Source organism: Camelus dromedarius, chromosome 23, assembly GCF_036321535.1.
Source record: "Camelus dromedarius isolate mCamDro1 chromosome 23, mCamDro1.pat, whole genome shotgun sequence".
Taxonomy (NCBI): domain Eukaryota; kingdom Metazoa; phylum Chordata; class Mammalia; order Artiodactyla; family Camelidae; genus Camelus; species Camelus dromedarius.
The window spans coordinates 7,440,487-7,462,035 of record NC_087458.1 but is presented as its reverse complement, the minus strand read 5'-3'; the positions used below and the strand labels follow the sequence as shown (position 1 = coordinate 7,462,035).

The window sequence follows — 21,549 nt, the reverse complement described above, 5'->3', positions numbered from 1 at the left end:
ACTACTCTCAAGTGAATAGTCAATCCTAGGATTTAGACGGACAGACATCCAGAAGTGGGAAAATTTAACCTTCAAGTCGGGAAGAGGCCTCAGGCCTGGAAAGGATTTGGGGTTCCCGAGAAAGACCAGTTATCACAGGCAACGGAGATAAAGCGGCGGCACAGAAAGTCCTTTGTCCCGGAGCGGGAGTTACCCGCGAAAGGGGCGGGGGCAGCTTTGGGCCCAGGGGGACACATCAGCTCGGCTCGGGCGGGTTACGACGGGCGGTGGGCTCTCACGGGGAGCTAGCCCCCGCCCCTGCAGTGATGGACACGCTCCGCCCCCGCCCCGAGCCCTTCCGGGGGCTCCAGCCCCGCAAAGCCCTGTCCAGGCTGCGAGACCCCGGGATCGGCCCTGGGCGGACCCCGCTGCAGTGGTCCCCCCAGTCCGCCCGGGGCGCTGTGGCTGCGACAGGTCCGGAGGGGGCGGCGAAGCCTTGGGGAGGGGAGGAGAGAGGGGAGTGTTGGAGGCGCCGGAGCCGAGCCCGGCCGGCCGGGCGGGCGGGGAGGAGGAGGAGTCGGGGCGGGCTGGCGGGCGGCCGGGTGGCGGCGGCGGCATGGCGGAGCCGAGCGGGGCCGAGACGAGGCCCCCCATTAGGGTCACCGTCAAGACCCCGAAGGACAAGGAGGAAATTGTGATCTGCGATCGAGCCTCGGTCAAGGAGGTAGTACGGGTGGCGGGGGTGGGAGGGAGCGCGGAGGAGGGGTCTGCAAAGAGGAGAGGTGGCTCTGAGACGGTCGGGTGTACGCGAGGGCCGGGGAGAGGAGGGCGGGGGCCCAGTGGGCACTCGGAGGAGCGAAAGGGAAGGAGAGGCGGGTAGGGGGCGTCCTGCGAGGGTGATCTGGGGGAGCGTGGCGAGTGTTGGGGAAGGGAGGCCGGGGTTTGCCTTGTGGCCTGGGCTGGGGGCGTGGTGGAGAGTGGGAAGAGGACACCTTGCACAGGGAAGGGGGAAGGACCCTGGGTTTGAGCGGAGTGTTGGCTCCGGTTACAGGTTGGGGTTCGAGGCGCTGAGGCAGAATGGGGGCCGGGCAAGGTGCTGAGCCAGGAGAGCCGGCGGGGGAGCCGGCGGAGAGCTCCGGGCACCTACTGGGCGCCTCAGAGAACCCCCAGCGTTCTGACGCCCGGCGGGTCCGGGGGAGGATTTCCCTCTGCCCTGATCTTTCCTGCTCTTTCAGATCAAGGTGGTTACATTTGATTCTCAGCCCCTCTGGGATTTACACGGTGTGCACTAGGTGCTCAATAAAAATGTGTTGATGAGTGAATGAGGGAATATTGCCTGTGTTTGCCACCCCTCTGTGGCAGCTCCAGAATTTCACAGAGGCGGGGCTTAAGATAGACCATCTGATTGGAAGGGAGGGATCTGGAAGCTGCCCTTGCTTAGCAAGTGCACTGTTTTTATCTAAGTGTTCGCTGGTTTGGGTTGGGTTGGGGGGGTTGCTGATAGATTTGGGGAGTCTAACTCTCCCCCAGCCTGCCTTTAGTGCCATCATTGCCCTTCCACCAACCTTTAAAATGACTACATTCCAGAGTTTAAATCATTTTTCCTGCAGAGCTGAATTTGAACTCAGCTCTAATTGAGAGGCCCCATATGTTTGGTTAAGAGCCTGGGCTTTGGCATCAAGACTTGAGTTCCAGTCTGCCCAGGACAAGTTACCTAACTGCTGTGATCCTCAGTTTTCTCAACTTTAAAATGGGGATAATAATTAACATGTATCTTACGGGATTGAGACTCTTAACTAGTGAATAGTTAGTGCTGTTATAAATAACTGGGATCCATTTGTTGTAGTTGTTACAGGAACTCTGGGAATAAAGAGAAGAGAGACTTGGGGTCCCAGAAGAGAAGGGAGACAGGGCCTAGTCCCAAGGCTGTTGAAGAAGCTGGAATGGAGAGAACTGCTCAGGCAGTACCCTCACTGGGAACTGGTACTGAAGAAGGAGTGGCAGATAGAAGCAAGGGCTTTCTAGGGTGGGAGACCCTGGGGTAGAGCCAAGAGGAGCTTCTCACCAGTCTAGCTCCTTGGCTAAGAAAGGAGCTGCTTATTGTAGCTGGAGGGGTGGAGTCAGGACTGCTAAAAGGACTTCCCACGACTAGAGGTGGGAGCAAGGGAATGCAGAGGCTCTTGAAGAAGAGGCAGTGTCCCTGGTTGGTGGAGCCCAGGCAGCCTCCACAGTGACCTTTGCTTCTTGATCACAGTTCAAGGAGGAAATCTCCCGGAGATTTAAGGCTCAGCAGGATCAGCTGGTCCTGATCTTCGCAGGCAAGATCCTCAAGGATGGGGACACACTGAACCAGCATGGGATCAAGGATGGGCTCACCGTCCATCTGGTCATCAAGACCCCTCAGAAGTAAGTTAAGGAGAAGAGCAGGTCCAGCTTCAAACTGGGCTTTTTTCCCCCATCTGTTACTTTCTTACTTGTCACTCAACTGTACCTGGAAGACCAATGCCAAGGCCTAGGAATGTGGTTCTTGGATGGATTGCCAGGAAGCCCTATGATCTCACCTGCAGGGGAAGGGAAGCTGACTTACCTCTCCCTGAATGCCCTGAAGACAGAGAACACTAGCTCCTCCCTCCCCTTGTCTGATTTACTGACTGACCACCAACATCACCCTGTCCCAGCCACAGGGCTGCTTAGGAGGTGCCTTGGGTTAGGGCTGTAGCTGCACAGCAAACATAGAAATCATTGTCTTCCCTTTTGTGTTCACTTCGACTAGAATTTTTCTTTGTCCTCAGGGCTCAAGATCCAGCTACTGCCACTGCTTCTTCCCCTTCCACTCCAGACCCAGCCTCGGCACCCTCCACCACGCCTGCTTCACCTGCCACCCCTGCCCAGCCCTCCACCTCTGGCAGTGCCACTTCAGATACTGGCAGTGGAAGCCGAAGGAGCAGTGGGGGGGGTCCCTCCCCAGGGACAGGGGAGGGACCTCCCAGTGCCACGGCATCTATACTCTGTAAGCCCTTAGGGAGAAGGACACTGTTCTCATTTGGGCTAGGGAGTTGGGGAGAGCCAAGAGGAGGGGAAGATATGGTCCCTGCTCCTGGTCTGATGGGGATGGGGACCCCTGGACAGAGGGTTCCAGACATTGGTACTTGAGACAAGCAGGGGAGGAAACCAGTCTGTGAGGGGAGCATGGTGAAATGTTAAGAGTGAGGGGAGCAGTGGGGCTGGGGATGTGGGGAACCCTGGGTGAGGATATTGGAATTTGGGAAGAAGGTGGGTCCAACAGTAGCCAGTTAGGGGATATTTATTTGCTCATTCAATAGGCCATCACCGGTTGCCCTCTGTGCTCAGTACTGTGCCTGGCTGTCAGCCTCTACCATCAAAGAGGTCTCAGTCTAGTAGGCTCACATCTCTTTGCCAGCTACGCTGGGGCTGTGGAAATGATTGGAAAAGGGAGATGTGAGAAGCAGAAGGGGCCCATCCTGGAGACCTGAATTCAGTGGCTCTGGCCAGGTAGGGGAAGAGTCTTGTGACAGACTGTGACCCTGCCCCCTCCCCACAGCTGGCTTTGGGGGCATCCTGGGCCTGGGCAGCCTGGGCCTGGGTTCTGCCAACTTTATGGAGCTGCAGCAGCAGATGCAGAGGCAGCTGATGTCCAATCCTGAGATGCTGTCACAGATCATGGAGAACCCTCTGGTCCAGGACATGATGTCTAACCCCGACCTGATGCGCCATATGATCATGGCCAATCCCCAGATGCAGCAGCTGATGGAGCGGAACCCCGAGATCAGCCATATGCTCAACAACCCCGAGCTCATGAGGCAGGTGGGTCTAGAGAGAAGGTTGAGGTGTGGAGGTTACCGGGCACCCAGCCATGCCCTGCCTGGCCTCTTCTCACCTTTTCCTACCTTGACTTGTTCATTCATTCATTCATTCATTCATGCATTCAGCCATGTTTTGAACACTGGAGCACAGTGATAAAAAGACACAGACTTAGCTTTACAGGAACTTCTGGTCTCAAAGGGAAGTAGGACAAGTAAGCAGGCAGTTATAAGTGGTCTGTGCTATCACAGAGATAGTCAGAGGATCCCCTGGGTGCACACAGAAGGGTTCCTGACCCTACCCTGGGGCTCAGGGGAGGCCCTAAAGGAAGTGTCACCCAAGCTGAGACCAAAAGGAAGAAGACTGAACCAGAGGAAGAAAAAGAGAAGAGTGTTCATGGCCAAGGGACAGCAAGTGCAAAGGCCTGGGAATAAAAGATAATAGGGTGATTGGGGAGCATTTCAGCTGGGCAGGGCCAGGTGGGTAAGAGAGAGCCAGGGGAGGCAGTTTGGTGTTGGTCTTTGGGAGCTCTGTCTCATGGTCATCCACCAAGGGACTAGGCTAGACAGTCTCAGCAGAGCTGTGGACGCTATTGCTGGACTCACCAGATAAGTTCCAGAAGGGTAAGGATTCACAAGTGCTTTATTCACTGCCTGGAACAGTGCCTGATATATAGTAATCACTCAACAGTTACTATTTTTTTGTATTTTTTTTTATTATAAGTACTTATTGAATGAAGGAGTTGTGGGATAAGAGGTCAGTGTCCTGTTGTAGACATAAAGGTGTCTTGGGAAGAGGCACGTGTGGAGAAAATTTGGGAAGAAGGACAAGGAAGGGATTCCCAGCTGGGTGGGAACAAGAAGCAGCTATGTTCATTTTCTCTGCCATGCACTGCTGTCCCCTAGAGCTAACAGAAGCCACCCTTTCCTCATTGACAGTGAGCCATTGGCTCCCAAGAGAAAGCCCTCATTCTGTTTCTCAAGATTCAGTGAGGCCAAAGACCTGGCATGGGATCTGAAGGTGTTGCATTGTCTTAGCTTGAATCCTTTCCCTCCCTAACTTGTAGTCAGTTGCCAGAAACCATAGTACTGTCTTGGTTAGACAGACCAACCTGACCTTGAAACCTGGCTCTACCACTAACTGGCTGTGTGTCCCAGGCAGTGAGTCTCTGAGCCTGTTTTCTCATCTGCTAAACAGGGACAGAAATACCTACACGGATGGTTATCATGGCGATTGAATTCTGTTAATCATTTAGCCCAGTGCCTATATGTAGTAAGTGCTCAATAGATGTTTGTTTGCTTGCTTGTTTTTATTGATGTATAGTTGATTTACAGTGTCTCAGCTAACTGATTCAGTTAGACATACATATATGTATTCTTTTTCATAGCCTTTTCCATAATAGGTTGTTACAAGATATTGAATATAGTTCCCTAAATAGACGTTATTTTTCTCTTTTGCCTCCTCCCCTTTCTCATGTCCTTTCTTATTCAACTCCCTTGTGCTCCCTAATGCTTCTGTGGATCCTCTGAACCTGAGGGAGGGAAGCTGCTGCTCTCACCCCATCTGGGATCATTGTACCCCAAATAGGCAACGAGAATACCCACAGGGAGGTAGGGTTAGAGCCAAGATGACAGTAGAGGAAGGAAATCCAGTTCAGCCTACTCCCTGCCACTGTAGATCAGTTCCTGGGCCCTGGACCCTGGTCCTGGTGCTGGTCCTGATGTGGACTCTTTCCTCGGGGCCCATTCTCTGATCCCCTGGTTCCAGAGCCCATTCTCTCTCTTTCCTTTCTCCACTAGACGATGGAGCTTGCTCGGAATCCAGCCATGATGCAGGAGATGATGCGGAACCAGGACCGGGCCCTGAGCAATCTGGAGAGCATCCCTGGAGGGTATAATGCCCTCCGCCGCATGTACACAGACATCCAGGAACCCATGTTTAGTGCTGCCCGGGAACAGGTGGGGCCAGGGGCTGGGCCGTGGGAGGGCAGTCTGGGCTCGGGATTACCTACCCCCAGACCCAGGCAAGCCTGGAGTGCTGTCTGCTCCTCTTTCCTTCCCTAGCCCCCTGAGGGTGGGCCCTGGCTTGAAAGCGGTTCTCACAGTGCATAGCCAGGGATGGTCCAACTTGGCATGGGACTGAGGCACTAGGGCAGACGATAGCCGAGTTCCTTAGGGAAGTTGGGGAGGTGTAGGGTCCAAGGGATTTGACATTATACTGACAAACGTCTTGCACCAAGGTCTCAGAGGTTGTGGGGCAGGCCTGGGGTCAAACAGCCAACCCTAGCACAGTGTGTCTCAAGTGTGGTCCACAGATCACCTGCTTCAGAATCACCTGGGGAGCTTGTTAATCATGAGCTTCCTGGTCCCCACCTGTGAGCTACTTATTGTATCAATCTCTGGAATCAGGCCCTGAGAATATGCTTTTAAAAATGCTTTATGAATTCTTTCCAAATATACAAAAAGTACAGAGAAAAATATAGCATTCTCTTCTATCCTTGTTGCCCTAACATGTTGTCATATATAATTTCAATGCCTTTTGGGGTTCTTTTTAAAGTTTAATTTACACTAAATACATTATACATTTACCTGTTTCAAAAGTCAAAACAAACGAAACTCAAAAGTAAACAAAAGGGTATTAAAAAAGTATGGAAAATTATACGAGCGCAACAAAGGTATGCAAAAGGGATCCTTCTGTTTCCATCTTATAGCTACCTCTGTAACAAATGTTTTGTTTTTGTATGTTTTCCTAGACATATTTAATATTTATTTGCAAATAAGACATTACGGGATAGAATTGCAGCCTTCACGTACCCCTCCCCTATCTTATACCTCTCTTTCCCTCTCCGGAGCTAACTACCACCCTAAAGTTGGTGTTTGTCATTTCGATTATTTTATTACCTATGTATGTATCCATAAATAATCTATAGTATCATTTTGCATATTTTTCAGCTTTATAGAAGTGGTATCATGCTGTTCACATAATTTTAAATTTACTTTTTAAAAACATCTAAAAATGTTTTCTTGAAGAATAAAAATAGCTGCAAGAAAGGTGCATGTATCATAAGTGTACAGCTTGGTGGATTTTCACAAACTGAACACACCCTCCTTACCAGCACCCAGGTGGGAAGGTGGGACTTCATTTTACTTTTTCCTTGTGGAAAGGAAAAAGCACCATATGCTGAGTGGTCTGTGCTGTCCCAACGGATTCCTTGTTCATACTGTCTCTGCCCGACACCAAATGAGTGTGTGCCTTGCTGACTGTCCCTGCAATGATACCACATTGTCTTTAGGTTTATTTATTTACTTATTTATTTTAATGGAGGTAGTGGGGATTGAACCCAGGACCCTGTGCATGGTAAGCACATGCTCTACCACTGAGCTGTACCCTCCCCCCACACATTGTCCTATTAAGTCTGGGCATCAGGTAGGGTGAAACCCCCTCCTCCCACCCTACTAGCTTATTCCTCACCATCATCTTGGTTATTCTTAACCTTTGCTCTTTTAAATTTTAGAAAGTGCTTATAAGGGTCAACTGTGAGTTTTTAAAGGAATTTATTTGCTTATTTTTAAGTTTTATTTTATTTAAGTATTTAAAATGCATATCAAAGTAACACATGTACCTGGTTAAAAAGAAAATCAAGTAGTTGAGTGAGGCTTTTAACAAGCACCCAGCTAATTCTGATGTACTCTAATGTGTGAGAACCACTGGTTCAGCTAAAAGAACATAGCATTTGAAAAAAAAAAAAAAAAAGAAATAGCAATTTGGTATCAACAAACCTCAGTTCAAATACTACATCATTCTTTAATAGTGTGATTTTTAATTGAGTTATTTAATCTCCCTGAGTCTTCATGTCCTCCTTTTCAAAATGGAGACAATGTACTATAGTAGTATTCTCTATCATTTTGGCCTCTGGACCCCTTTATATGCTTAAAGATTATTGAGGACTCGAAAGAGCTTTGGTTTTTGTGGGTTAGGTCTATTGATACTCACTGTATCTGAAATTAAAACAGAATTTTAAAAAATTTATTAGCTTTTTCAAAAATAACAATAAATCTATTATACATTAGCATAAATAGCATGTTCTTTTGAAAAATAACTTTATTTCCCAAAACAAAACATTAGGGGAAAGAGTGGCCTTGTTTGACATTTGTGCAGATCTCTCGAATGTCTGGCTTACTACCAGACAGCTGGATTCTCACATCTGCTTCTGCATTCAGTCCGTTTCAATGTCACATGTAGCCTGTGGAAGACTCCACTGAATACTTACGAGAGAATGAGAGTGAAAAAGGCAAATTACATCTTAGGATTATAAAAACAATTTTTAAACCTTGCAGGGGTCCTAGGACCACACTTTGAGAACCAGTGTATTAGAGGGATATTGTAAACATTAGAATAAATGGATCAGGCACATAGTAGGTGCTCAATAAATGGCAGCTATTTTCACTTTAGAGAGTTCAGGTAAGAGATTCAGACTTTAGGATGTATCGGGAAGAGCAAAGCAGGACCCAGAACTAGGTGGGGTTGGGTGCTCACAAGTTACCAGAACAGGAAATCTGAAACATTGACAAGGACTGAAACTGTGGTGCATGAACCCTGGCCTGCAAGCCCTGTTATCTGAACAGGCATCTGGTAAGGTAAAGGAACCACAGCTCAGAGCAGAAGAGTCCTCGGTCAGCCCTGGTCCCCATGACCCACTTTGAGTAAATAGGAAAGTGGATATGAAACTCCATGGTGGGGAGGGGCTAAGGATGCTCAGGTGCCTCCTGCTTAGGTCAGGACCTCCCTGGGACTCCCTCAGCCAGGACACCCCTTGGACAGAGCTCTTTCCTGAGTGCCAGCGGGTCCAGAAGGAGGAGGTTTGGGTGCTACCCTGGGCAGCCCACTGAGGTGGGGTGTAGACCCTGAGACTATCCTAGGTAGACAGTGGGGGGCCTGGTGGTGAGGAGGACTGTTTAGCTAAAGCAGCCAGTCTGAGGAGATAGGCTGTCGGGAGGGAGGGGAAGGAGGAGATCGCATGGGAGAAGCAACAGAAGGAAAAGACCTAGGGAGGTTGCTTAGCCAGAGATGTGCCCTACTAAAGAGCTCTGTTGTGGTGTGCCTGGTTGGACAGAATGCCACATGGGGGACCCGGGGGGTGAGGGACAGGGTTCCAGGGAGTTAATCTTCGACCAAGGTGGCTAGAAAAGGGAAAGTTGCACCTGAAACTAGCACAATGTTATATGTCAATTACAGCTCAATCAAATTGGAGAAAATAATAATAAATAAATAAATAATTTAAATAAATAAATAAGGAAAAAAAAGGGTGGGAGGAGAGCTGGAGGCAGAGCAGGGTTGACTAGAGCGCCAGCTCCCATCAAGCCAATAGTTACTTATTGAGCACCTACTAGTGTCAGGAGCCAGGAGTGCAAATTGAATCTGACATTGTCTCGGCCCTTTAAGAGCTAAGGAAAACAAATATCTCTACACAACGGGAAAGGTGTGTGTAAAGTACTATGGGGCACCGAGGAGATTAGAAATCAAATATTTGGAGTCACCAGGGGAGATGGGAGGTTTCCAGTTATCTGAGGGGTCCAGTTATCCCATCGTTAGCATCAGCCAGCTCCAGCCCTGTAGGATAAGGGTGACGCTGCCCATTGTGGGGCCAGAAATTGAGCTGAGGACCTCCAAGATCTCTCTCCCGTTTCTGGGGAAGGGGAGGATATTAGGTGAGAGGAAAGAAAGGGCCCAGCCCTTATCCCTGATTTGTTTCAGTCCTTAACCCAAAACCTTTCCCTCCTCCCAGTTTGGCAACAATCCCTTCTCTTCCCTGGCCGGGAACTCCGACAGCTCATCCTCCCAGCCTCTGCGGACTGAGAATCGAGAGCCCCTCCCTAACCCCTGGAGCCCCTCGCCCCCCACCTCCCAGGCCCCCGGGTCCGGTGGGGAGGGCACCGGAGGATCGGGGACCAGCCAGGTGCACCCGACAGTCTCGAACCCCTTTGGGATCAATGCGGCTAGCCTGGGGTCAGGTATGTCCTAGGGTGGAAGGAGCTTAGTGGGGTCACCAGGGCAGTCCCTCTGCCCCGGGACTGAATGGGGTTCACTCTGCTCCAGAATATTGAAGACAGAGGTGAGACTGTATTGAAGCCACAGAGGGGGCTCTGCAGCCTGGAGTAATGGCCCCACCCCTCAGTGGGTGAGGGTTGGTTCTGGCCCTGTCATTATGTCCCTAGGAGTGACCTAAGTAGTGGCTCATGAGTAAACCAGACCCTACCTCCTAAGCTCTTTCAACACTGCTGGTGCTATTCAGTGTAAATGGGTCAGACTAAGGAGAGGGATGTGGGAGAGGAATCAGGGGACAGGCATATGTGAGGCTTGGGGATAGGGATGTGCAGAGCTGCCTTGTACAGAAGTGCAGGTTATGCACTGCACAACCCTGGGGGACGCCTCATTTATCTGGACTATGACTGTACATACGACCCTAGGGATATCTGGTAGATGCCCTGATTTCTCTATACTCTGGGACATCTTGATTGGGAAAGTCCCTTCCCCTCTATGTGCTCATTTTATAAATAAGGGACTTGAACCTTATCCATAGTCTTAAAATTGTACTTCTGAAACGTTGGGGGTCTGGACCATTTCCAGGGTGAGGGAGGACCAACTGGAAAATGCCCCAGGCCTCCTGCCCCAGCTCCAGCCAGACTACTGACATACTTGGTTTCTGAGTGAGATTTGATTTAAGGAAAGGGCCTCTGCTCCTAAGATAAGTTTGAACACTGTTGATCTAGGTGATCTTTAGTCAAATCCTTTCCAACTCTGATATTATGTGAGCCTGTGGCGGGAACAGTCTAGAGGGGCATGAATCAGACCCAGTTTCTAACTGGCTTGTTCTTAGCAGAGTAGATGGGGAAGGGGCCAGGCCAAAGCAGGGCAAGATGGACTCAGAGTCAAGAGGGACTTGGACCCACACCCCAGTACTTGGGTGCCATTTTACTGTTGCCTTTCTAAGTTTTGTAACCACTGTGTCTGAAGTAAGGTAGACTGAAGTGAGGCATCTGGTTTCCATCTGGAACCCTTTTCTCTTGTTTTGTTTGTTTCCTCCTTGTCCTAGGGATGTTCAACAGCCCGGAAATGCAGGCCCTCCTCCAGCAGATCTCTGAGAACCCCCAGCTGATGCAGAACGTGATCTCAGCCCCCTACATGCGCAGCATGATGCAAACGCTCGCCCAGAACCCCGACTTTGCTGCTCAGGTATGGAACTTGCCCGAGGGGAGTGTGTTGGGCGCCATTACTTGTGATGATCAAAACACCCTGGAGCCAGGCTGCCGGGGTTTGCATATTGATCTCTTCCACTTCCTAGCTGTGTAAGCCACACAAGTTATTTAACCTCCCAGTTTCCTCATCTGTAAAATGGTAAAAAAGAAAATAGTTTCTGCCTCAGAGAGTTGTGAGGGTTCAATGAATTAATAGTATAAGTGCTTAGAGCACGGCATAGCACACAGTAAGCCCTGTGTACTTGGGGATGTTAGCTGTCATTGTCATTGTCATCAGAAGGGCTCCTGACTCTCATCCTCGTCCACAGTATAGTTCCATTTCCTCTCACTGTTCCACTCAGACCTGCAGGATACTGTGAGATCCTTGGAAAAGCTGACCAGATTTCCTACAGTGGTGGGGGTGCCGAGGGAGACTGAGGCTGTGGGGGCATTCAGAGGGTGGGTAGGCCCAGGCCTCCCCCTATACCTTCACCCTGGCAGATGATGGTCAACGTGCCGCTCTTTGCGGGGAACCCTCAGCTGCAGGAGCAGCTCCGCCTGCAGCTCCCAGTCTTCCTGCAGCAGGTGAGTGAGGACCCTAGAGGGGCAGAGGTTGAGGGCTGGAGTGGACCCTGAGGCCCAGTGGGTGGAACTTAAGGGAGAGTCCAAGCTCAGCTCTGGACTCAGGGTCTAGGCTGCTTCCTGTCTCCTGCCACCTCCTCTTGCCTTTCTCTGCTGTTTCCCACCAGATGCAGAACCCGGAGTCACTCTCCATTCTCACCAATCCCCGCGCCATGCAGGCGCTGCTGCAGATCCAGCAGGGACTGCAGACCCTGCAGACTGAGGCCCCCGGGCTGGTGCCCAGGTGAGGGTGGGGGGCAGGTGGGCAGCAAGGTTCTGGCTATTTCTCCCCCTCAACTCCTTTCTCTGCCACTCTCTGAGCAGCCATTGTGTCTCTCAGGGTCTGTTTTCCTGTTTCTTCCAACTGCTTTTCCTTCTGGATCTCATGGTCCCATCCCTTTCTGAGAGGCCATCTCCAACCTCTTGGTCTCTCCTGCCTGCAGCCTTGGCTCCTTTGGGATGTCCCGGACCCCAGCACCCTCGGCAGGCAGCAACACTGGCTCTGCACCCGAGGCCCCCACCTCCTCACCAGCCCCGCCAGCCACATCTTCTCCAACAGGGGCCTCCAGTGCTCAGCAGCAGCTCATGCAGCAGATGATCCAGCTTTTGGCTGGAAGTGGAAACTCACAGGTACATGGGCAGCGGGGCTGGTGCTGGGACCACCACTTCCATCCTGACAGTGTTAAGGGTAGCAGTAGAATGGAGACAGCAGAGCAGGCTTTGGAGTCAGCCAGACCTGGCTTTAAATCCTGGTCTGCTGCTTCCTAGCCTTGGGCAATTTACCTCTTCCCCAAGTTCAGTTGCCACAGCTGTAAAACGGTGATGAGAATAGTAATAGTGCTTACCACTGCCTGGGTACTGTTCTGTGTGCCTTCTGTATAAGAGCTCATTTACTTTATTCCTCACAACAGCCTTGTGAGGAAGCTATTATTATTATTTTTATGTTGCAAAAGGGGGAAACTGAAGCCCAGAGAGGTTAAGTGGCTTGCTCAGAGTCACACAGCTAGTAAGTAATGGAGCCAAGATTCAAACGGAGGCATGCTAGCTCCAGAATTTACACTTTAACCACTGTGTTATACCACTTCTGCTTATATCAAAGGAGTCTTTTGAAAGCAGTCTCCATCTCTGAGGTGGGCGAAGAGGATTCTGGGGGGTGAGGTGACCAGAGCCCTGGGCCACATAGTCAAGGCCTGGTGTTTGGGGGATGGGTGGGGATGACCTCGAGTGAGCCCCTTAACCTTTCTCTGGCCTCCACGACTTATCTGGGAAAAGCCTTTCAACAGAAATGTAAGTGTGCCCAGCTCTGTGCCAGGCATTGAGAGGGCTGGACCAAGTGATGGCCAAGGCCCAGTCTAGCTTAAGTTGTGTGGACCGTGATGAAAGCAGCATAGAGCACTGGAAAGGGCTCTTGTACGGCATGTCGGGGGGCCTCTGTGACCTTCAGCAGGTCCTTTCGTCTCTGGATCACACCTTCCTCCCGTCAGTGGCCGGGTAGCCTGTGACTGCTGGGCTGCTCCCAGCTCTAAGCGTCTTCTGTTCATGAGTTAGGCTAGTGCTTCCTAAACATCCTTCAGGGAGAACATTTCCAGGAGATGTTTATAGGAGTGTCAAAAATGAAAAGCCTTCTCTTTTGTAAATAACTGTGTTTGTTGATTGGTTAAACAAAATTAAACAGGTTCTTGCTTTCCTGGGGCCCTTCTCTGACCTTTAATGTGGCCATGTGTGTGATGACTGCCGGGAGGGAGTTTGGAGGTGGTGCTTAGCGTGCATCTCATCAACCACAGAACCTTTGGCTTTTGGAACGCCTGTGGACATCTCCAGAGTGTGGATGAAAAGCAGGACTAAAGGCTTACTTAGGCCTATCTGTTACCTTAAAATTTTAAGAAAGATGCCCCTCACCTTATTATTATACAATTGTTTAGTGACTTGGGACACCAGCTCCTTGGCCCCTGACCCACTGGTTGACTTTGAGGGTGTTCAAAAAGACCTGCTTGTCTTCTTCTCTCCATTATAAACCCTTAGAATCAGATAGTCCCCCTGGGGTTGGTCCTGTACCTGCTTCACAAGGCTTGTCCCCTCCAGGTGCAGACACCAGAAGTGAGATTTCAGCAGCAGCTGGAGCAGCTCAACTCTATGGGCTTCATCAATCGTGAGGCCAACCTGCAGGCCCTGATTGCCACAGGAGGGGACATCAACGCAGCTATCGAGAGACTCCTGGGCTCTCAGCTCTCCTAATCCCTCAGCCCATGCCTCCTGCCTCTCCCTTCCCTCGGTGCCAGCGTTTGGTTCCTCTGTCAACCCCGACCCTCTGCAGCTTGTCATTCCTTCTGTCTTCTCCCTTGTCCTCTCCAGACAGCAGGGTGACTTTAGAGGTGTGGGCCCCAACCCCTTAGCTCTGGGAATTCCAGTTTTATTTCTACGCCTCTTGCAGAACCTTCTCTCCTGGGCCTGCTTGAGCAGAGCTATTTAAACAGTTTTCACAGTTTTGTTGATTGGCCCCACCTCCTTGCCCCACAACCACCTCTTGCAATCTTCAAACTTCTCAGTGGCAGTGCAGAGTTGAAGGAGGAACCAACTCATTGGTTTACTGGAACAGGGTCTTCTGTCTGTGCCACGAGGGTTTTGCTGGTCTTGGGTTTACTTTCGATAACTCTTCCTTCTTTCTCTCCCCCCATCCCCTCCCACCTGCAGCCTAACCCATGCTAGACTTTCATACTCTGAAGGTGGGGCAGGTGAAACAGGATGTGATTTTCCTCCTCACCTCCCTGCTGGTCATTTCATCCAGCACTTTTTCATGCGGTCTGCTGGGACTTCCAGGGGGAGGTTCTCCTGGAGTTCTCCCTGTCTGAAGGGAGAGGTGAGACACAGCCCTCTGGAGAAGGAATTGGCAAGCCCTGGACCAGCCCAATGGAGAATGGTACAGGGGAGGAGGGAATGAGAGTTTCTGGAGGGAGGGAATGAGGGAAACAGGCTGAGTCAAAGGCTTGGAAGTTGGAATTGACAGTTAGTGAATGGAAGTGCTAATAGTTCTTTTAGGCCAGAGAGTCCAGGCTCAGGTCTGGCAGAGGAGACTTAGTAGAGATGCTAATGGAATTCGAGTTGAAGAAAAGGGCTCAATGAAGCTAAGCAATATGGCTCACAAGGGGTTATACTGGTTACATTTCCTCAAACACACATGCTTATATACATACACACACATTTCCATGAACCCAGGACCTGCCTGTGTCTCCAGATACCAGTGATTTGAGCCCTGCTCCAAAGACGTGAAGGGACTTGGGTCTGTCTCAGCAGTGGGTGTGTGTGTGGGTGGGTGGTGTATGTATGTATGCACACACACACATGTGCATGTGAATTGAATGGGAGGGTAGGTTCCTTGTTGATTTCTGGTTCAGAGTTCTCTCCGACCAGAGAGAAGTAGGCAAAAGAGCCAATTTAGGTCGGGAGTACTTACAGCCTGGAGAGCTGGGTCCTTTGGCCTTTGGATGCTGGGTTACCCAATGGGAATGTGGATCCCCCTTCTGAAACTGTCAGGACTGTGACCAGCACCCTTATTACCCTTCCCCTCATTGCTTTCCGGGAACAGTAGAGGGGTCTTTTCCTCGAGAACCCCTGGCTTTTGGTATCTTAACCCCTGCCCTTTGAGTTCTTCACTATTTCCCTCCAGGCCAGAGAGTTCTATTTGAGGAAGCAAAGGAGAGGGCAGCAATGATGCCTTTGAGCTGGAATTGGACATTGCTCTATTGGAGCACAGAGGAGGCTCATATCACCTCCTCTGTCTGCTACTTCGCCCAGCTGCTCAGAGGACCCGTTGCTGAGAATATGGAGGCAAGAGGAACAAAATTTTCACCAAGTGGGAAAGGGTCCCGAGCAATCCAGAGAGGATGTCTGTGTGGCTTTCCCTCCCTACCTCCCCCAACTCCCACACTGGCCTTTGTAAATAAATGGTGTGGTCTTTGTTGTGAGAGTGTCTTGGTGTTTGTTTTCTGGGCGAGAGGAGACTGGCTGAAGACAACTTCTTGGCTTTAGAGGGCTTTTGTAAAGTGGGATATAGAGGAATTTGAAGTTGGGTTCGGTTCAGAAACATTGATGGTAAGGGATAACTGATCATGGAGATATCTATCATCTATGGTTTAGGAATGGGAAGGATTGCTTTCTTACGTTCCCCATCACCAGACTGTAAGACACCAGATCCCACTCCCACAGCTCAGGGCTGGGAGAGGAATGTATGAAAGGTGCTGAGAATATGGCTAGGTCCTTCCTTCCATCCTCTGATCTTTTGGCAAGACTGCCCTCTCCTTTCCCCAGGTAAAAAGGTCAAAGCCAAACAAATCCTCACATCCAGATCTTATGCAAGTGGAGTTTTGTAGTTATTAATTAGTCTTGAGCTCTGAGACTAAACCTGGCTCTACCATGAATCGTGTGAACTTAAAGAAGTCTTTTTATAAATTTGAGGTTTTATCTTTTGCATAGTGAGGTTATGGATTCAAGTTCTGTGGTATCTGAATAAACCATGAGTGGGAGGGTTGACTTCTGATAGTGGTAGACTGGATGTTTCAGACCAGCATGCTCAGAAATCTTAAATGTAAAAAACATCTAAAAACTCAAAGGGTCAACAGGATTGGCTAGAAGTCCAGAGAGAAAAGAAGACCCTAAAGACTGCCTTTGCTCGGGGGGCTTTTGCCAATTGAGAAAAGGTTGCTGAAAAGTTGAGCTGTGTTTTTGTGGGGGGGGGGGGTTGTTTTTGGTTTTTAAAATAATTTTTACTTATTATTTAAAAAAATTTTTTTTTGCACGTACTCTACCACTGAGCCATACCCTTCCTCCCACCAAGCTGTGATTTTGAGGGCCTCCAAGGATTGGGAGCTAGAGGAACAAAAAGTTGAAATCTGGGGACAGCTAAGGATAGGGATGCTGGTAAAGATTCACTTGACTAGGACCCCTAAGGATGATTCAGGAGTAAACCTGTCTTCATATTCTTCAGCCTAGCCTCTCACCAGTCTGGGTGGTCCAGAAATTCTCAAGCCTCAACTCAGAATAAGATGATCCCAGATTGCTAGCATCTCCAGATGCTTGGTAGAAGCAAGCAGAAATCTCAAGGAATGTAACACCAACCTAGACCTCAAAAGTACTGTAATAAATAATTTTTCAGATATAACATCAACCACAAATAAGAATCAAGCACTTGAAGAGATAAGCCCAATGGAAGTGACACCAAACCGAAATGATAGACAGACAATTTCATATTTTGGAATTATACAAAAATGAAAACAACTGCTTAGTAGTTTAAGAAGATAAAAGAAGCTTGGAAATTTCAGCAGAGACCGGAAGCACACAAATAGACATAGCCCAAATGGAAAAGGACCAAATAGAAATTTTAACTAGAAAAATACAGTAAATGCAATTAAAATCTCAGTGGATGGGTTTAATCGCAGATCAGACATAGCTGAGGAGAGAATTGGTGGATTATAGAAACAGAATGAAACTTGGAAAAATAAGAGGATGGAAAATACAGGAGAGACAGTAATTTGAGCTAAGTTGTACTTAATTGGAGTCCCAGGAGAGGAGAGAAAGGAGGGGAAACAACCTGAAGAAATAATGTCAGAATTATCTATAATTGATGAAAACCATCAAGTCACAGATTCACGAACCCCAGTAAATTAAACTTGCACTCTGCAAAAAGGCAAAGGCCAAAAGAAAAAATTTTAAAGCAGCTAGGGAATAAAGATGGGTTTATCCTCAGAGGAGCAACAGACTATTGCCTCCATCCCAACAGCAAAACTGAAAGCCGGAAGAGTGGAGTGCCATCCTCCCTCTGCTTATAGAAGATAACTGCCAGTCTAGAATACAACGCCCAGCGAAAATATCTTTCAAAAATGAAAGTAAAATAAACATATTTTCAGACACACAAAAACTGAGTCCGTCACCTGCAGTCTCACATTAAGGGAAATTCCAAAGGGTAATAATCTTTAGTCATAACATAAAAGAAAAAATAATAAAAGGAATGAAGAACAATGAAAGTGGTAAATATATGTGTAAATCTAAATAAACATTGACTATAAAACAAAAATGATAATGTCTCACGGTGTTAAAATGTATAGACAGGGAATTAAAATGTGTTACACAGCAGCACAGGAGTCAGAAAGACTGGTAAATGGAATTGGAGTATACTAAGGTCTTTGCATTGTGTTGGTAGGAAGCAAAGTGTCAGATAATGTTAGACATTGATGAGGCAAGGATAACTGTTTTGCTAAACCACTAAGTAGAAAACAATGTATAACTACCAAACTAATACAGGGGAGTATAAAATTAAAATTACCTTTCAAAAACAAGACAAGGGGAAAAAAACACGTCAAGAAGTACAAGAGGTTTTCTAGGATGGTAAGACTATTCTGTATAATACTATAATGATGGATACCCAACTATATGCATTTGACAAAACCCGTAGAACTTTACACACACAAAGGGTAACTCTTAATATATGTAAACTAAATATGTGTGTATACTTGTATGTATGTACATATATACGTATATATGCACACACACACATATAATTTGGGAAGTCAGGGATCCCAGAACAGAATGAAGAATGTAACCAGAGAATCTAACTATACTACAAATGTATGAAATAACTTCACTAGAGGGGGGATATCATAGTTTACCTAAGTAACTGGAAATCAGTGGAATCTGTAAAGCTAAAGGCAAAAGAAACTGTACCTAGGCACTATACTTTGGTTGATACAGTTGATCATGTATCCAGTTGATACATGTCCTATGGATATACTGTTAATGATTCTGATACCACTATACATGTATACCAGAATTGAACATTTAAGTAGATGGTGGATGGTGGGAGCCAGGTTTCTCACTGTTGGAGTGAGAGTTTACAGATAAGCAAGGTGATAAGGCTAGAATTATTTATGTAGTAATGGCTTAAGAGGTGGAGACATCAGTATGAACTTATATTTAGCTTAATACAGATATAGATATTTACAAATAAAAACATACAGATATTAGTGAGTTATTATATACAGGTATTTTCTTGTTCTGTCAGCTGAGAGGGCCTAGGACTAATGACACCTAATGGCAACAAGCACACCTAATACCCAGATCTTAGTTTCAGTAAAAGGAACCATGGCTTCTTGGGGAAATGGCTGGTTCTAGGCAGGGACAGGAAATAGACAAGAGGTGTCTGGTGCATCTTGCAGTGCCAGAAAGGAAGTGATTAAAAGAAAGAACCTACAATGATAGGGGCACGTCAAGGGGATATAAGAGCCAACTGAAAGAGCCCCCAGTGGCCAGACCTAGAACAATTTGAGCAACAAAATAAATAAAGTAGAATAGGATTGTAACCTAAAGTATAAAACAAGTGCCCTTGAATCTGTACTGATACAAAGAATAATTGAATAAATAAGTTGGTTAAGAATGACAAATCTGTGCAGAAAAATTACGAACAACTTACGTAAATGTTCTGCCCTCAAGGAGGTAGAACATTTCACCCCATTCCCCAAGTGTGGGCTGCACACTTCCAAAGAGCACAGTGTGGAAAGGGCAGGATTGGGAGTGACTCTAGGGTGGGGGAACACTACCTTACCCAGGAGATCAAGGTCAATGATAGATCATGTTGACAGTGTGTACTCTTGCATTTTACCTCTGTTCTCTTCCTTCCACAAACTCATAACATCAGTCTAATTTTGAGAAAAACACTACACAAATTCCAGTTGGGGCACTTTCTACAAAATACCTACCAGTACTTCTCAAAACTGCTAAGGTTATGAAAAACAAGGAAAGGCTGAAAAATTGTCACAGCCAAGAGGAGCCTTAGGAGAAATGACAGCGAAATGTAATGTAGCATCCTAGATGGGATCCTGGAACAGTAAAAGGATATTAAGTAAAAGCAAAAGGAATCTGAATACAGTATGTTTTAATTCATAATAATGTATCAGTAGTAGTTCATTAATTATAATAAATGTACTATACCAATGTAAGGTGTTAATGATGGGGGAAACTGGGTGTAAGATATGTAGGAACTCTTTTACTGTCTTCATAATTTTTCTGTAAATCTAAAATTGTTCAAAATAAAAAAGTTTAAGACAAAACAAGAGAGAAAATAAAATATACAGAACAAATAAAAAGTACACATAATAGGGTAGATTTAAACCTTAATATATAACTTTATTAAATGTAAATAGATTAAATGCTTCAATTAAAAGTTGAGGATTGTCAGGCTGAATTAATAAGAGAAAAATCTAACTACAAAGCCCTGGAGGTCCTGCAAATGGAGGTCCTGATGTGAGCGGACACATCCTGTGGCACAGCCCAATCCACACCCCAGCCTCAGGTCCCTCAGCACATCTACTGTGGACCATGAAGCCAGATCCCAAGGCCCGGGTCCACTGGTGAGCTCCTCTGAAATGAGGTTAGGGCACTGAGCCCTGAGCAGGGGTCAAGACACGCCAGGGGTACTCACAGAGCCTGCGGTGGGTGGCTCCCAAGATGACTCCCTTGTGGGAGGAGCAGCCTTTGGCCCCAGAGACCTTGCCACCTCCAGGGTCATAGCCCTGCCTGTAGAGCAATGGGGGAGGAGGGGTATGGCCCACCCTCAAAGAGAAACTGATGTCCCAGAGAGGCATGGCAAGGGGCTAGTTTTAATCACTCCCTTTTATTTTTCATTATTTTTTATTTAAAAATTTGTTTATTTATTTGACATATAGTTGGTTTACAATGTGTTAATTTCTGGTGTACAGCATAGTGATTCAGTCATACATATATACACATTCTTTTTTATTATAAGGTATTGAATATAGCTCCCTGTGCTGTACAGTAGGACCTTGTTGTTTATCTACTTGATGTATAGTAGATAGTATCTGCAAATTCTGAACTCCCAATTTATCCTTCCACCCCTGCTTTCCCCACTGGTAACCATAAGATCCATGCACTCCAATGTTCACAGCAGCACCGTTTACAATAACCAAGACATGGAAGCAACCTAAATGTCCATCTAGAGATGACTGGCTAAAGAAAATGTGGTATATATACAATGGAATACTACTTAGCCATAAAAAAGAATAAAATAATGCCATTTGCAGCAACATGGATGGACCTGGAGATTGTCATATTAAGTGAAACCAGCCAGAAAGAGAAATAAAAATACCATATGATATCATTTTTATGTAGAATCTTAAAAAATGACACAAATGAACTTATTTACAAAACAGAAGTGGACTCATGGACTTAATCACTCCCTTTTATTTATTATTTATTTATGTATTTATTTATTTTGGTGGGGGAGGTAATTATGTTTTTATTTATTTATCTTTAATGCAGGTACTGAAGATTGAACCCGGGACCTTGTGCATGCTAGGCACGCACACTACCACTGAGCTATACCTTCCCCCCACTGAGTTATTCCCTTCCCCCAATCACTCCCTTTTAAATGGAACATTCTGAATTCCTCAACAGGTGAAACTGGGGAGTGAGGGCAACAATCAAACTATATGCTGACTACCTGACATTTATAGAACATAAGAAAACAGAAAGATTGAAAGTAAAAGTCTGGAAAAAAATAAACTGTACTAACACAAACCAGAAGAAAACTAGGAGAGCTGTATTAATAATAGATTGGATGGAATTTCAGGCAGAAAGTAACACTAAGAGATACAGAGGGTTAATTCATAATGATAAAACATAATCTTCACCAGAAAAAAATTTAATAATCCTAAATATTTATGCATCTAAAAAAATGGCCTCAATATATAACAAGAAAAAAATTGAGAGCACTGCAAAGAGAATTAGAAAACCCCTCAGTCATAGATTCGAATATACCTCTCTCTGTAATTGATAGAATAGGCAGGAAAAAATATCAATAGAGATTAACATATAACATTAATTCTAA

General features: G+C 47.1%; 1 protein-coding gene and 1 non-coding gene across 2 annotated transcripts; one reads left to right on the top strand and one right to left on the bottom strand.

Annotated features, from left to right (window-relative positions):
* The first annotated feature begins 545 nt into the window (after nucleotides 1-545).
* On the top strand, nucleotides 546-15,619 carry UBQLN4 (ubiquilin 4). The gene is made up of 11 exons (XM_064477847.1): nucleotides 546-703; nucleotides 2,234-2,385; nucleotides 2,772-2,989; nucleotides 3,542-3,804; nucleotides 5,601-5,759; nucleotides 9,587-9,812; nucleotides 10,895-11,034; nucleotides 11,538-11,621; nucleotides 11,786-11,901; nucleotides 12,101-12,287; nucleotides 13,740-15,619. The coding sequence occupies exons 1-11, from the start codon at nucleotides 596-598 to the stop codon at nucleotides 13,890-13,892; spliced, it is 1,806 nt and encodes a 601-aa protein (XP_064333917.1). The 5' UTR covers nucleotides 546-595; the 3' UTR covers nucleotides 13,893-15,619.
* TRNAG-ACC (transfer RNA glycine (anticodon ACC)) lies at nucleotides 7,121-7,193 on the bottom strand. Its single transcript has one exon. It is a non-coding gene; the product is annotated as a tRNA-Gly (tRNA).
* Nucleotides 15,620-21,549: the final 5,930 nt, after the last annotated feature.

What these genes read in the sequence shown, in the direction of transcription:
- UBQLN4 (XM_064477847.1), top strand. Translation starts at nt 596, where the DNA reads ATGGCGGAGCCGAGCGGGGCCGAGACGAGGCCCCCCATTAGGGTCACC. An exon ending in TTAGTGCTGCCCGGGAACAG is followed by an intron (nt 5,760 to 9,586) that starts GTGGGGCCAGGG and finishes CCCTCCTCCCAG; the next exon opens with TTTGGCAACAATCCCTTCTC. An exon ending in ACCCCGACTTTGCTGCTCAG is followed by an intron (nt 11,035 to 11,537) that starts GTATGGAACTTG and finishes TCACCCTGGCAG; the next exon opens with ATGATGGTCAACGTGCCGCT.